This window comes from Fundulus heteroclitus, chromosome 7 (assembly GCF_011125445.2).
Source record: "Fundulus heteroclitus isolate FHET01 chromosome 7, MU-UCD_Fhet_4.1, whole genome shotgun sequence".
NCBI lineage: Eukaryota > Metazoa > Chordata > Actinopteri > Cyprinodontiformes > Fundulidae > Fundulus > Fundulus heteroclitus.
Genome location: NC_046367.1, coordinates 8,885,691 through 8,901,909, shown reverse-complemented (window position 1 = coordinate 8,901,909; position 16,219 = coordinate 8,885,691). Strand labels below are relative to the sequence as shown.

Sequence of the window (16,219 nt, the reverse complement as noted above, 5' to 3'; positions counted from 1 at the left end):
TTATAACTTTATTTCCACTTTCAGTATTGTTGTTCCCCTTGGCATCCAGAGCCCTGATACCAGGCGAAAACGTCTGCATAAAAGTCTATATATGCATGCAGCGACAGGAGGAACACGCCAGTTCCTCCTGTCGCTGCATGCATGATCAAAATGAGAGACTAGACTGCTGCAAAGCCATCGACAATGCAGACGAGGAGTAAGGCTGCTGGTCAAGACTTGATGCAATCTGCTGGGTTTCCTTAGAGAGGAAACTTTTTGACCAATCTGGCTGAATGATCGGATTGAATTTGACTTTGTAAAGTGCCTTGAGATGACATGTGTTGTGAATTGGTGCTATATAAATAAAATTGAATTGTAAGTTGGGCTTGGGTTTTTATTTAGAAAAAAAACTCTAACCTGTATTTCCTGTTGCAAACTGAACGATACAAAAAACCTAGCAATTATTAGGGGTGTAACAATACATCGATCCACATCGATATATCGATTTAATGATCGATGATCCAATTATAATCGATGCAAAATGAAAATATCCATCCATGTCATTTTTAAGAAACACCTTTATTTTTAAATTCAGGCATCATACTATAGTGAACAGGTGATCTACTATTCTTATTAGCACTTTAAAATTGGATGAATGCTGTTTTTGATTTAAATGCCTGATACCTGTAGGAGCTCAGAAATAAAATGGTCTGTCTATTTTTTGTTGTGAGTTGATACCAATGTAGATAATAGCGTTAGATGGGCAGATTATATCACATCACATTGATCACAACGATCAGAAATCCTAACAGACTTTGTGATATCAGAAAATATCGTATCGTCATCCAAACGAATCAGTGCAACATTGTATTGTGATAAAGCAGAGACTCTGGGGTTTTACACCCTTAGTAAGAACACAGTAGGAGAAGACAGCACTGGAATATATTGGGACCTGTGACTGCAAAACCAGCCCAAATCAACACCTCTCCATCACCGTAGAAGAAAACCACTCCAGGAATCCTTGGCAAACCAGCTGTACTCTCTGTTTCTCCCTCTGACACGATGAGCGAGGCCTGCAGATTCTCAGCTGCAGCTCTTGGGTTTCTCTTTGCACTTTCTCTGAGCATTGCCCAGTCTGTCCTCAGGGTGGACTAGCTGGGACACCCACTCCTGGAGAAATTCGCCAGTGTCTTAAATGCTTTCTGCTCGTAAATAATCGTTCTCTCTGTAGAGACATTTCCATTAGGTTGGAAATGGCCTTCAAACCCTGTCAAGATGGGGTAACAACAGTGGCTCCTCTAAGATCAGTGCAGATCTTTCCTAGTCATGTTAATACAATCGCGTACCTCTGGAACAGCAAACTGTTAAATCTCCTGCTTTTAAAGAGGCGGCCACACGGATGATCACATTTAACCAGCAGGACCTGGCTGCTAATTTCCCTCTGACACTTTATAGCAGCAATGGTGCCTTAAGCTCTTCAAATGACCACACAGACAGCCTGGAAACGTTCTTATGAACAGCCCAGGCAATCAGCTCCGGTTCTCATAAAGAGAATTAGAACGGCTTAGAGGTAAACACCGGAATAAACACGTTATTGCGTCAACTTTAATCACAGCTGGAATACTCTGTAAAACTTAAATTATTACTTTGGGTCATTTCCTTATTTGACTTCATCTAATAAAGCTGCTTCCATTAAATATGTTATTGTCTTTTTCCTATAATATGCCTAACTTTTCCCCCTGAACATTTGCTTCAGTTCCACTGTGTGTTCATAATAAAGTTACACTTAAAAGATTTCTTGGTGATTTGTTTTCATTTGGCCTTTGAATCCCCCCGAGCTTGAGAAATTCAGTATTTCCGTGTTATCATGCAAACATAGAATGTGTGGAGGACCAGCAAAGACGAAGCCGTGGTTGCAGCGGTACAGGTGTGCGGTACAGGTGTGCGGTACAGGTGTGCGGACAACGTCGACCGTGCGTGACTAAGATGAGGTCAGCCGTACCTTGACGTCTCTGTGGATGATGTTGTTGTCGTGACAGTACCGCAGCGCCTCCAGGATCTGCCTCATGTAGTGGCTGAAACGAATCAGTCATACAGTCAGTGCTTTGCCCCACCTGAAGACGTCCACAGTAGTGCCTTCAAAGTATTCATACGCCTTAAATCTTTCCTCGTTTTGTCACATCACAACCATAGATGACAATGTGTCTTATTTAAATTGTATGAGGCAGGAAAACAGAGAGTGGTGAATAGCCAGGAAGTGGAAGGAAAATCATACATGGTTTTTATTTTTTTCTGCAAGATGACAATTTGAAATGTGTGGCTTGTACGTACTTTCTGATGAAGCTCATTTGTCGGATTAAAGGTACCTTTGGGAAAAGTTATTTTATGTAACTTTCCTTTAAGCAGGTGAAAGCCATTGAGACCAAGGTCTCTTTTACAAGGGGGACCAGGCCAGGAGCTCAACAGCACACACGGCAGACACGCTGAAAACAAAAGAGTGACTTCCATGTAAAGTGTAATCTGTTGTAAGTAGGGCTGTCAAAGGATTAAAAATTCTAATCGCGATCAATTGTATAATGTCAATAGTTAACTCAAGATTAATCGCAAATTAATCACATATTTTATCTTTTTATTTCTGAAAGTGTAAAAGCCTACTTGGACATTTTAATATGCAATTTTGCAATAGATGACACTAGTAAAAAAACATGCTTGTATTTTTCAAGCACTTTTCAGAATTGGAATGTAAACATCCTGGTACCATAAAATTATAAAGTCTGGCCAATAATGGCTAAATCGCTAATAATAACGGCCTGATGTTTACACAATGTGTAAATAAATACCTGTTTTCATGCCGACATATTTTTTCACCTCTTAATCAAAGATAGACATGTTATTACGCATATACATATAAATTAATACTAACTGTACATTTCAATAAAGTCACAAGTTTTTTTTACTCTCACACATACATCTAATCCTGAGCTTTCACACCAACAACAATGATTTCTTTATATATTTTTGCATGCTGTTTATAGCCATAGTTTTTTTTTAAAGCCTGGAAAAAGGTTTTAAATTTCCAGGTCATTCCAGAGTCTTACACCTTGTTTGCAACTGGGGCAGGACTTTAGAAACGACTGTAGAAAAAAGAAGCCCAAAGTCACATGAAATAAGCGGACTTAGCAACAGTGAGCGCGGGTCTGTTTTGCTACAGTCTAGCATTCTTGGACGTATGGGAAGCGCAGAGGGTAAAAAAAACACAGTCTGGAGAGCGCTGCGGGAAAAAACATTAGGGAACGTGTGTGTGTGTGTGTTTTGACGTGCGATTAATGAGCGACAAAAAAAATTGTCGGTGTTGTGGTCTAACGAAGTTAACATGTTAATAACACTTTAAAACTAACAGCCCTAGTTATCAGCAGTAATATTTTAAAAGGCAGTAGAGTTTGGGAAATTAAAAGAAAATAAAGTGCAATAACTGTCTAAAATATAGTAAAATTACAGTTAAAATGACAAGTGAAATTTTTCAGGGTAACATCAATAAAGATTGCCACCATTTTGTGGATGCCTTTTACGTAAGAAAGAACTGAAAGTTTTAAATGAGACGAGTTCAGACATTTTCTATTCCTCTTGTATAACATTTTAGGCAGAAGGAGCAGAGTAACCAAAGGCATGCTTTCCCAACGCTGTCTGAACACGAGGAACCTGCAGCTTGAGAGAATCGTTGGAGCGTTGAGTATAATGGCTGGTGGTTTGTTTGAGAAATGCAGAGAAAGGATGGGGGCGACCCAGGTAGTGTCTAATAGACCAATGAGTGTACCGTCACACATTCAAAGACAGCTCAGCTTGGCATACAACTCACAGTCATGGGTGAGATGAATACTTCCTGTCTCAGGGCAGACTGGTAAACAGTGTTCAACAACAGAAGCCGTTTGTACGAGGCAGACTTAAACAGAACTTTAGTTTGAGAAGCAGATTTGCAATAAGTATTTTACTGGAGAACTCAGAAGCCGACAAATACCACGGTACTTATAAATGGCAGCATGCTCAGTTTCCTCTGGGCCGATTTTATTACAGGGTTATATACTCATGTGGCTGACACTTCAGTGGAAATACCATCACTTTAGTTTTTCTGCATTTCACACCAATTCTAAAAGACTGCAGATGTGATTGAATGGTATTAAAATTGTAAAAACTCAAAGGCCTGAGCAAGTGAAGGAGAACAACAACAGTTGGCACAGGTGGTCGACGTAGACTTTTTATATTTAATTAGGGCAACGTTATTCTTTACGTTCTCTTTCATTCCATGGTAAAAGGAACTGTTTGAAAACAGCAGGTAATTTCAAAGAAGGAATAAACTGGATTTTTCTCTCGCTGCCTGTACAACCTTTCCTCCAGGATTGTCCTGGATTTCGCTCCATCCCTCGACCCGTCGATTCTGACCAGCTCCTCTGCCCCCACTGAAGAACAGCATCCCCACTGTGACACACGACGGCAGCATCACGCTGTGGGGACTTTTTCCTTCATGATGTGTTCACCGTGATGCTGCCGTTGCTCCTCTGACACACAGTGGTGTTAATGCAAGTCAAAAAGTTTATTTTTGGTCCCATCTGACCAGAGCACCTGCTTGTGCATGTTTGCTGATCCCTGCATGTTTTAGATATGTCTCTGTAGCTGCACGCCTGATTCAAATGATTGAACGACCTCCTCTTAAACACAAATCTCTTAAACACTTATTCACATACATCAGGTGTGTGGCAGCAAGGAGACTTCTGAAACATGCAGGACAGGGGTCTCAGAGGACCAGGGTTGGGAACTACTGCTCTACATGACTTGTGGCAAGCTGCAGACAGGACCTCTAATGGCTTTCTTCTTACCTCTCTTCCATAAAAGCCAGAGCCCGTATTCACAAAGATTCTCAGAGTCTCTCAGAGAGCTCCCGTCTTAGCCTAAAATTCCTACCCAGGTGTCTTAGCTTCGGATCACTGCTGATAGAGACTGAGGAAGGAGACGATGGAAATGTTTTTCTTAGTGAGGAGGTGTGGTGGACCTCGTTGATAGGTGTGACGCCTTTTTTTAAGAGCTGTGACTGGTTGATGGTACCAGGAAAAATAAAGAGAAAAACAAAACAGCAAAAAGACACAAATGCAGGAGATAAATTAACCAATTAGACTGGATAAAGAAATGTGTCATGATGATGATGAAACTTCGCAAAATTAAATAGTTATCACACAGCACCAAGATGTTCAAATGCACCTTATTTACATCCTCGTCATTATTTTGATTTACTTATTTATTTTCACTCGCCAGTCATTTTACTACTTTATCTGTATGATATTAATGCGCTCTCACCTGTCAGCATTTTACTGGGATTGCCTGCTTGGATAAAGCGGTTATATTGTGCAAAACAACCAACAAAAAGGTGGAGAAAAGCGAACTGGACAGCAGCGCTGCTCGGCACACAGCTCTGGGAGGAGAATAGAACAGCGTTGAAACGTATTTAGGTTAAATACGCAGACTTTAAAGCGTATTGCCGCGCATCAGTGCATCTTTTTCTCTGCTTTTGCGCACCAGCCTGGTGAGACGCTCTCTGTGCAGCGATCAAAACGAGGCGATGGCAAACTTCTAAATGATTTAGGCTGCTGACATTACCATGCAATACAGTAAATGCTTTCTCACTTCTTTTGTATATATTCTTTGAAAATTTCTCCACTTTTTATTCTTGATTATGCAATATTTTTCCTATTATCTATCTATCCTCAATAAAATGACGCCATCAGAGCTGCGCTTTTAATCCGTCGGGCCGCTGAAACTAATTAATTTCTCTCTATGGGGATGATAAAGTTTATCTTATCTGCATGTTAATAATTGTATAATTGTTAAAGAAGTTTATGTGCTCATTTCCTCCACTGTTTAGGTGGTGGATCAGCCAATTAGTTCTCTCTGTTTCCACCATCTTCCCTGCTTAAGACACTCTTAAGCTCGCTAAAAGTCCTCCTCACAACTCCTAACATTTTTTCACTTTAGGAGCTCTCTTGAGGCCTAGGTTGCTTTGTGAATAACTTTTATCTTACCGAAGTAAAATTCTAATAAAAATATTAGAATTCAGTAAATTCTAAGATTTTTCCTAAAATGACGTGTCTAAAAGCTACTTTTATTCTTAGGATTTGTTGTGAATACGGGCACAGATCTCTGGAGCGCCTGACTAATAGTTATGGGCTTGACAGATTCATTATTACTATTTATTTTTACCTGTTTACCAATGAGGTCACTTTTGAAGCCACTTGGTTGCGCAAGATTCTATTTAGGGACATCAGGTTAAAAAAGACTGAATAGAAATACAAGCCACAGTTTGCAGAATTTTATTTTACACAAAAAACTGAAAACCATGTATCCTTTTCCTTAATGCTGCTCTGACACAAATACCCAAACATACATTAAAAGTTGTGTTTTGAATACAAAACAGTGTAAAATAATACACCAGGGGGAATGAACACTTTTGCAAGGCACTGTAACTGTAGGAAGAGCTAAAACGTCAAACCTTACCTGGCCACTGCTTCACTGTAGACGAAGCCAGCATCTGCCCTCTTCACGATCTCGAAGCACAGGTCTGCCCCATCCATACTAGGAGACAAACAGTGGGGGAGGATCAGAGAGGTGGGGAACAGTGCGGCGGGGATAGAAGCACAAAGCAAAGGCCATTCTCATTAAAACTTGAGCACTGCAATAGGTGAATGTGGGAGGGGCAGGTCAGTGGAAGAGAAATAGCTAGAGACGCTCCCAACCTCTAACCAAACAAATATGGTGCTGGATGTGTTCTTGTGATGCTCTCTGCTCTGTTTCTCTGAACCTCAACGAATCTTTGAACTCATGTCTTTTTCAAAACACAACAGTAAGCATCATCAGCGGTAAAAACCCAAAATGTTCCAGACTTACAAAGAGTTCGGTTATTACAGGAAACTAAGAGAAAACTTATTTTTTGAGGATTTCAGTATGTATTAAACAACATAAATGTTCAATAGAAAGGTCGGCAAAATTAAGATTTCAATGAGGTCTTCATGCTGAGTTCACACTGGGTGGAGATGAGAGTGTGTTTCAAATGTGCAAACCTTGTTCATCACAGGGGGTCATGGTCAGTTTCTACAACATGCTGAGGATCTGAAGGAACACAAGCTCGCTGCCAGCATGAGAGGGTAGCAGAAACACAACAAGGCTTCTGCTCCTGGTTTTATAACAACTCATCCCAAGAAGCAGGTCACTTTGCTCCTTCGCTGAGTTGTGTATTCAAAGTTGTGCATCCGTTAATTTCTCTTGGTAGTAGGGCATTTTTGAAGAATTATAAGATAAGATGAGGCAGACTTTATTGGTCCCACAATGGGGAAATTATGAGAAGAGGCAGTGTGAGAAAAATACAACTAACACCAATAGTTAGCTGCAACAGTGGTGACTGTATTAAAAACAAAAAGAAAAAATTATAATATACATTATTGCACTAAAATTGGTGATGGGGTTGACAGGACCCGAATTGCAGATTGGGATGTTGTATGGAGCAATTCTGCTGTCTGATGCCTGAGGGCAGGAACGAGCTATAGCAGCACTGAGAGTGCATTGCGCAACTTTGTCACTATATTTAGCGGCTTTTCAGACTCCTAAAGCAACCTCTGTTTAAACAAAGTGACAAATCTAGCAACTTTTTTCTATGTTGTTGCAGTCAGACCAGAGAGGAGACCCACTCCGTTTCAACATTGTAAAAGGATCACCCATGTGGAAAGCTGCAGTTGATTACACCCTGGATTACAAAGCAGGATATAGATATCATGTGAACCTAATTTTTTATGTACCGGCAAGGTTTTTTTTCTTTTGAAACTGTTGAACTAAAATAATTCTCTACATTTGTTTCACTCACAGCCTCAGTCACTTATTTACCTCATTCACTGTGTGTGCCTCTTTTGTCTTATTTTTTTTTATTTGATTTTAGAAAAATATGGTTTATGTAGTGTGGGATCAGGTAAACTTATAAACTCATATTATTTCATAAAGTCCATTTGTACTTCTAAACATATTTAGTGTTTCACTTTTTGTCTTGCCAATGTTGATATTCCTTCTCTTTCCTACAGCCTGGATCACATGACTGAATATGCAAAGTAGGCGATTGCATCATCTAGAGATTTTTAGGACAGCCAATAGCAACTTTCCTTGCTCAGGAGTTGGCAACAGTGTGAGGATGGAACATTCTTATTCTAAAGGAGCTGCTCAAGGGCCCTTCGGTAGTATGCAGCAGGTGGGTGGACCAGTCCAAGATGGAGGTTAGCTTAGCCAAAATCCTTCTGTTGCCAACCTTCTCGATGGAGTCCAGTTTGTTAATAGTCCTCCTGTCTCAGCCCCTGCTGCTCTCTCCCCAGCACACAATGATATAAAGAACAGCAGAGGGAAACATGGTTAAGGAGATAAATAGTCATTGTCATAGCCAGACAACTCATGAAATATGAGAGATTAGGATTCTGTTCAAACTGAAACAACTACAGCCTCCTGTTGTTATCAGGGTTGTCAAAAATAATCAATATCTCAATATAATCGATAAAAAAATTTTTTTTTTAAAAAAGGTACTCATTTTCATCAAACCAGATATAAACTGACCAATTCACATTTGCCCAAATTGTCTTGATTCTTCCAACTGCTGCGCTTCAATTACAGAAAATCGCCCTCCCTGCACCTGCTCTGCTCAACAGTAATCTGTTGTTAGAAATTTAAACTCTGCTAACTTGTTGAGAAAAGCCAGAAAAAAACATTCAATCCTTTTTATCGATAAGACATATACAAAAACATTTTCTGAGGAAGTTTCTCTGTGATGCAGACTGACAAGAAAAAAAAAAGCTGAACGATCCCATGTGCTATGCTAATGCTACAAGCTAATGATACAATGCAGATGTTTTAGAGCAATGTAAAAAGGTCAGTAAAGCTCCTGTATCTGCAACAGTGAAGTAGCAAACTTTCCAGATGACATGGGCTAACGCTAGCTGTAAAGCTTTACTCTATGAAATGGCCAGAGCAAACCAGGCTGTACTTAAATATAGAGTTGAATGTGGCTTATTGCACTGCAAAGGAACAGCTGCTGTTCACTAAATTTATGGATAAGATTTAACTTTGCAAAAACAATAGAGCAGATATCACTCTATCCTACGACAACCACGTCTTATGCGGGGAGATGTTTTCCTAATGAAATCCGATCTGGTCAAAGAAATCAGATGAGCTCAGTATAACTCAGTCATGATTGAGGGCGATCCAGAAGCTTCACACAAGGAGGGTGAGATGGTTTATGTGCACATGATTCAAAATGGAAAACCCATGAATGTGCTGGTTGGGCAGCAAGAGCCCTGCAGTTTGTGAGTCACATTTATTCTTCTAAATTGTTTTGGAAAGTTGAAAATTAATACTAGCCAAATTGTGGTAATGCCAATCATTAGTAGATTGCTAGTGACGAAGAGAGTGTATTTTACATGCTGACTAGAATTTGCAATTGCATTGTCTCTATGTCTGATTAATGTTATCCATTTGTTTAAGAAGTACTACAAGCCACCAAAGCTGGGAGCAGAGGACAGTGAATGGATGGACCAGTTGGTGGCTTTGCAGCTGATGGTGCAGCAGTAAACATGGGCTCTTGTGGAAGTGTCATTGCTCTTGTCATTGCAAAGAGGACGTTGGGGTGCATATCATTCCTTTTCACTGCATGCCGCGCAGGTACATCCTTACACAAGTTTTAAGAAGAAACTACTATTTAATACGGTGCATAAAAGCTAGAACTACTATACATTTAAAAGTATAAAGCCATTGTACAATATCATTTATTTAGGTTGGAACTAACAATACTGACCGTCCAAAATAAGGAGCCCCTGGTTGATAAAGTTTATGATCTCCACCCACTGTGGAAAATGTACCACCTCAGAGAGAGCTCCATGCAGTGGGTCAAATGCTAGAAGTCATCATCAGCAACCCTTGGAGTGTCTAATCACCGAGTAGAAGAGAGTTGTTAGGATTAAATATGTTCACACACATTTTTAATCCTTTTTGAGTTAGTAATTTGTTTTAGCTAATAATAAATTATTACTATTTATGTCTTAAAAATAAATAGTAATAATAATGTTTTTATTCAAAGGCACACACTGGATTCCACATGTGGAGCGAGCATGCTGCAACCGTCCAGCACATGAGCCACCCAGGGGCTGCTTCTCTATGTCCTGATGTGAACGGAAGAGCAACAAAGGTAAAGGATTTTAAAGGAAATACTTGCTTCAAGGTGCTTAGTCTTTTGCTAACTACACTGTTCCACAAAAATATGTAATTTGCTGCAACCTCTCAAAATTATTCTTCAGATACATTTTGAGATGGAGCATGCAGATTTCTGTGCCTTTAGCATGGCTGAGGTTTTCACAGAATTTAGGAGTCTCAGCAGAACCCTACAAGCAAATGATTTAATCCTGCAAAAGGCTTCTGCTGAGCTCCAGAGGACAGTGTCAGAAATGGAAGGGATGAAGTTGAGTTGTAAGCCAGGAAGAATGAAAAAAGAAGTTCCTGAGCACTAACTCCCAGGGAGAGAGCGTTATCTTTCAGCTATGCTATCACAGAGAAAACACTTCTCAAACACATTCTTCAGTTCCAAGTGTTTGTGTTTATCTTGTTGCTAATATGATTTTCAGGGAATGGAGCTGAAAGAGCAAGTTACTGTGAATGACAGTGTTTTCAGAAACACACATGTGGCAGCAGCTGTTGACATTGCAGTGACAGAGATGAGACCACGCTTCATGTGCTTTCTGAGTCAGTCAGGGGGCGTTGCAGTCGATAGCCTCTGAATCTTCAACCATGATTTAAGGCCAGAAACTGAATGCACCACTGGACTTTAGCAGGGCAGAGATTTGGGTTCTGAAGCAACATTTTGGCAACCTTCTTAGAAAGTGATCGTATGTGGCTAATTATCTTGTTCGTTTGGATTATGAATAGAGATTCTAAGATTGAACTGTTCCCAAACCTCATTTACTCCTAATGTTTAAATTTAAATCTTCAAGTGACACAACTGTGCAACTTGCATGGATGTCCGAACAGACATTCCATGAGACTGAGGAGTACAACTAGACATTACAATGTGAGAGTCAGTGTAAATGATTGTCAACGGATCAAGAACACGTGGAACCAGTAGTATGCTTGTAAAATGTAACAGACTATGAACAGTGTGTCTCCTGATCTGAATGTTGCATCCTGAGCCTTCAGCAGGGACCACTGCCTACTTATTATGATTGTGGGGAAGATGACAATAGTGCAAAATAAGATAAAGATGCTTTTATTTGCCATTATACATACACGGCACATATCTATGAAATTTCATAGATCAGATGGAGGCTTAGCCTTAGCTGCTGCGACTGAGCGCACCGCCACTAATAGCCAACCTGACCAGCATGTCTTTTAGTGGTAGGGGAAATCAGAGCATGCAGAGGAAACCTCCGCAGACGGGGAGAACTTGTAAACGCCACACAAAAAGGCCCCTGCCGAAAAGGTGAAGATAGGAGAGCACAGATGATGTTTAACCCTCCAGATCATTGCCCTCATGGTATTGTTGCATGTCCATAGTTTTCTAACCACAGTGAACCCATCTTCTGAATTCCACCAGGATAAGGCACCACGTCACACAGCTCTACTCAAAGCTAGGTTCTTGAACGTGACAGTGAGTTCACTGAACTCTAGTGGCCTCCACAGTCACTAGATCTCTCATATAGAGCACTTTTGGGATAAGGTGAAAGGAGAGATTCACAAGATTGATGTGCAGCTAACAAATCTGCACCAGTGTGATACCATCATGTCAATATGGACCAGAATCTCTCTTTCTTTCAAGGTTTCTGACACCTTGTTGAATCTATACCTGAAAGAATTAAGGGAGCTCCAAAGGGTCAACCAAGTAATATCCTAATAAAATTGCTAGTGAATATACATTTTGCATATGAAACTATTGTATTTGGAGCAGTTATAACGAGAGAAAGCTTAGGCATCGTATTTCAAAAACTGCCTTGTGGATAGACAAGTGATAACAGATTACTCTGTTTAAATCATGGATCGATGACAAGACGAACTGTGAGAGAAAAGAAGTTAATCTTTAGATAAACTCGGTAAGTTCCTGTCTAATCTAATTTCTTCTCAGAAATCATCAGTAAACACTGGAGAGAGATGCAGATATCAGCAGCCCGTCTAACTGCCTCACAATCTAACTAAACATCCCTTTGGAGCGTTTTGCATGAAAGATCCAGTAATAAAACGATGTGATCCCAGTTAAGACCAAGCTGCACCCTGAGGTGATTCACTTCCTCCGTGCACATAAACGTGATCAATAACATTCTGGGAATGAAAACAGCTCACACAAACATCTGATTGAAGTGATCATCCAGTCATTTAGTCTCTGCTAATGGCTTCTCTCATAATTTGTCTGCTTTAAATCTTCTGCCAATTCCTGTGGAGCTGGTCTTCATCATGTGAGGCTCTGCAGCAGTTTAACTTAGCTGTTAGCTGCAGCTCCTCTTTTCTCCACACTCAGATTCCAGCCAGCTGATTTGTGAGGACTGGGACCTGGAAGCGAGCGGGCCCCCCCGGAGAAGCTGTCTGCGCTGGCTCACTTCACCGTTCTCCCCTCAAATGGCTGCGGAGCTCCAAGAACATCTGCTGTGTGCAGCAGCGTGTGTGTGAAACACGGGCACACAAAAAAAAAAGCTCAGAAAGCGTGAAAATCCCTTTAAAATGGAGCTCACTTGCATTTCCGTCAAAGTCCCCTCTCTTTGCGTGTGACAGAGCGGCGCGCGCTGGCCGAGCGTTTGCCTGTTCAGCGATAACAGAATTACACGATAAAGGAATTAGTTCTGGAAGAGCAGGAAAGATGAAGATAGAGAGCGGGCCGGGAAGAGCTCCGGGGAAGGCGCGGCTTTTAGAAAAGCTGGAGGTAGCAGCGAGTGTGAAATCCTAATCTTATCTTTTTTTCCTTCGTATATACGTGGGGCCGCTCCATCTCCCCTCATTTCTCTCGCTGAGGCCCATCCTCGGCTAACGAGCTTTCTCATACCAGTGCTGATTACATAAAACTGCTGCAGGACACACTTCTCCATCTTCCATTCCTTTTCTATCGCTGTGTAGCCTTCTCTCGCAAACACCACCTCGCTGTCCAATTCTATTTCAAACACTGTGATATCCACCTATATAAAGTAGATGTAGAGTTTCCCACTGATCTTTTCTATATATGTTCTTTAGATGTGACCTGGCAGTGAGGACTTACAATTCAAACACCATGTAGAGCATGCCGTCTGAGCTGTAGGTCTCCAGCAGCTCCACGATGTGGGGGTGCTTCAGCATGTGGCAGATGCTGGCCTCTCTCTTCAGATCTGAGAACACAGAAAAAGACAACATATGTGTTGAGCACTTGTGGCAGAACGGATCTCTGACACTAGGGACAAAATTACTGGACTTTCTTTTATCAACGCAGTTATTGAGGCCCTGAAAAGGACTGTGGGCCGGGAAAAGACAGCTTGTTTTTACAGAGCTGAGAAAATATGGTTGTCCCTTTACAGCTTTATCTCCATTTTTGCTTTTTTGTCAAACATAAATGTTTCAGATACTCAAATAAACTAATATTGGATAAAGATATCGTGAGTGAAAAACCCAGAACACCACCCAAAGCACTGCAGATCATACTGGCCTCTGTTAAGTTCAAGACTTCAAGGACAAGATTCTGTGGACTGACAAGACAAAAGTGGAGCTTTTTGGAAGGTGTGTGCCAGGTAACATGTGAGCTAAAACTCACACAGCACTTCAGAAACAGCCTATGATAACATGGTGGTGGCAGTGTGAGGGTCTGGGGCTCGTTTGCTCCCTCAAGACCTGGATGAGTGGCTGGAAATGATGGAAACATGAAAATCTCTTTCAACCAGAAGACCCTGCAAAAGACGGTCCAGCATCAGTACAGGACCTTCACAAAAAAAAAAGTCACAGCTCAGTTTTAAAGCAGGAAATTGATCTAAAGCACAAGAGCAAGGACATCTGTGGGCAACATAAAGCAGAATGAAGTCTTGAAGCGGTCTAACCAAACTCTGGACTTCAGTTCAATTCAGACACTGTAGCTTTCAACACGACGTTCATCCTTGAAAACCCTGCAACAGGGCTGACTGAAAACAGTTCTGCAAGAAGAGTAGGCCTTGGTTCCTCTGTGGCGATGTTGGAGACTCATTGCCAGTTGTCTCAAACTGTTGATGTCAGTTGTTGCTGCTGCTGAGGGTGGCACAACTAGCTACAGGATATCTTAATCCAGAATTAAAATGTGTTCTATCTGACACAATTAAATGTAACAAAAACGCAACCACAGAAGAAATGTTCTTCACATCACTGTTGGTGCTTTATGCCGGTTGTCTGATTAGCTGAGCGTCTCACCAGACCACCCATCTTTGCTGTAAAAGCAAGGAAGAGATGAGCACGTTATTGAAGGACAATTGACACTCTATCTGTGCCACACCTGATATCACTGGGCTGGCGTAACGACATTTAAGCTTCCATGAGGTCATGTAGGAGGTGATACCTATAACGAGACACTCCCTTATGATAATAAAAGAACTGGGTTTATATTCAGAACCTTGAGTTTTGGTTTTCTGCTCTGGACTCTTTTTTTGCAAGTTTCTTCCATTAAATTAGTCAGAAAATGGGGCTGATGTCCTGTAAGCATTCGGGTCCTCACAAACGACAACAAAATTATAGCATTATGTATGAGTTTAATGCAACTGATACTATGCACTAGGGTCACGGTTTTCAAATGGCCATCAAGTATTTATTAGGTAAAAACAAACAAACAAGAGGATAAGCCATTGTATGATGTGATAAGTGTGATGATTGCAGCTTATTCCGGTTTTTGGTGGACAGTAAACTGAAATGAGAAATGACCAAAGATGGTAAAACATTTGGGATGGTTTTGAAGTTGACTAAATAGAAAGCAGCATGACAAATAAATTTGAAAGTAGTCCTGTGGATTATATCATCATAATCTAGAATGGGTTGGACTGTCATAGTGTCCAGGATGTTCTTTGTAGAATGGGTGAATGACGATTTATTATCAGACACCTAAAATACTCCAACAAGCAGACAGGCTGCATGTTGCATCCAGGGAAGAGGTATTAAGATGACAGTCTGTAAGGTAGTTTTGTTGTCTTTAAAAAAAATTTGAATATTGGAGTAGTGCAAGGAAGCCAGGGCAGGATTCAGGGTTAGACTACATGTGTACAAAATGGTATCATCAGCATCGGTGTGAAACTTCTAACACTATGGACAATATTGTTTATACAGATTTAAAAATATTGTTGGGCTTAAGGGGACATGATCCAACTAAAGTATCCAATCCATTTTGTTTGTAAGGATCCACCTTGAGGAGCCGATAAAGAACTGTGTGTTTTGTCGACAAAAGCCGAAATTGGAGATAAATCGGTGGGTGTGGTTGTAGCAAAGGCATAACCAGACTTAATAAAGTGCTTATTGTTACATGTACAAAGAAATACTAAATGGCCAATCCCTTCCCATCCCCCATTTGAAACATATACCCAAACAACAAGATGGAAATAAACATTGGTTATTTATACCTGACCAGTTTTACCTATGGGGACGATCCTGATACCTTAGAAAATGACTAACATCTGTCCGAATTTAATGCAGATATGTCGTATGTAACCAAGCTGTTTTAAGGCTTCTCCATTTTTCCATTTCTAAATTTCCTCCATCAGGCACTAAGTCTGTAATCTCGCGAGAGTTGCCGAGATATTTTCCCACGAGATTTTCCCATGAGACTTCCGGTGAGATTTCAATAAGTATGGCCGCTCACTGTTGTATTTAGTGTGGGCTGGTGACTGTATGGAGCTGCTGCAGATACTTCTACCACCGAAGGTCGATGCAATTGTTTTGAGCCTTGTAAAGAACGGAACTGGCCAGGTTCCTTTGTTCCCATATATTGGGTGGCGAGCTAGAGACACGCCTCGTGCCCGGAAAGAAGAAGAAGACTGCAACTCCCATCAGTGCGGTAGGAGGCACTGCAGCTCGCTTCCCCCAATCCACATACATCCATATACTAACTTTTCAATATCATTCAGTCCTTTGCTCATAATCAACCTTTTTGGACAATAACACAGCCTTGTGGGGCTATATGAAGTGGAAATTGCAGACCACAGTTTAGTAACCATTTCTGTAA

At 40.8% G+C, this 16,219-nt stretch overlaps 1 protein-coding gene across 15 annotated transcripts in view; it reads right to left on the bottom strand.

Annotated features, from left to right (window-relative positions):
- Positions 1-16,219, bottom strand: part of caska (calcium/calmodulin-dependent serine protein kinase a) — a 200,182-nt gene that overhangs the window by 109,812 nt on the left and 74,151 nt on the right. For all 15 annotated transcript variants that reach the window (XM_036138860.1, XM_036138861.1, XM_036138866.1 and 12 more), the window contains exons 3-5: positions 13,277-13,382; positions 6,520-6,597; positions 1,982-2,054 (exon numbers count right to left, since the gene is read on the bottom strand). In XM_036138860.1, the coding sequence (XP_035994753.1) occupies positions 1,982-2,054; positions 6,520-6,597; positions 13,277-13,382 (257 nt within the window). The remainder of the gene's footprint in view (positions 1-1,981; positions 2,055-6,519; positions 6,598-13,276; positions 13,383-16,219) is intronic.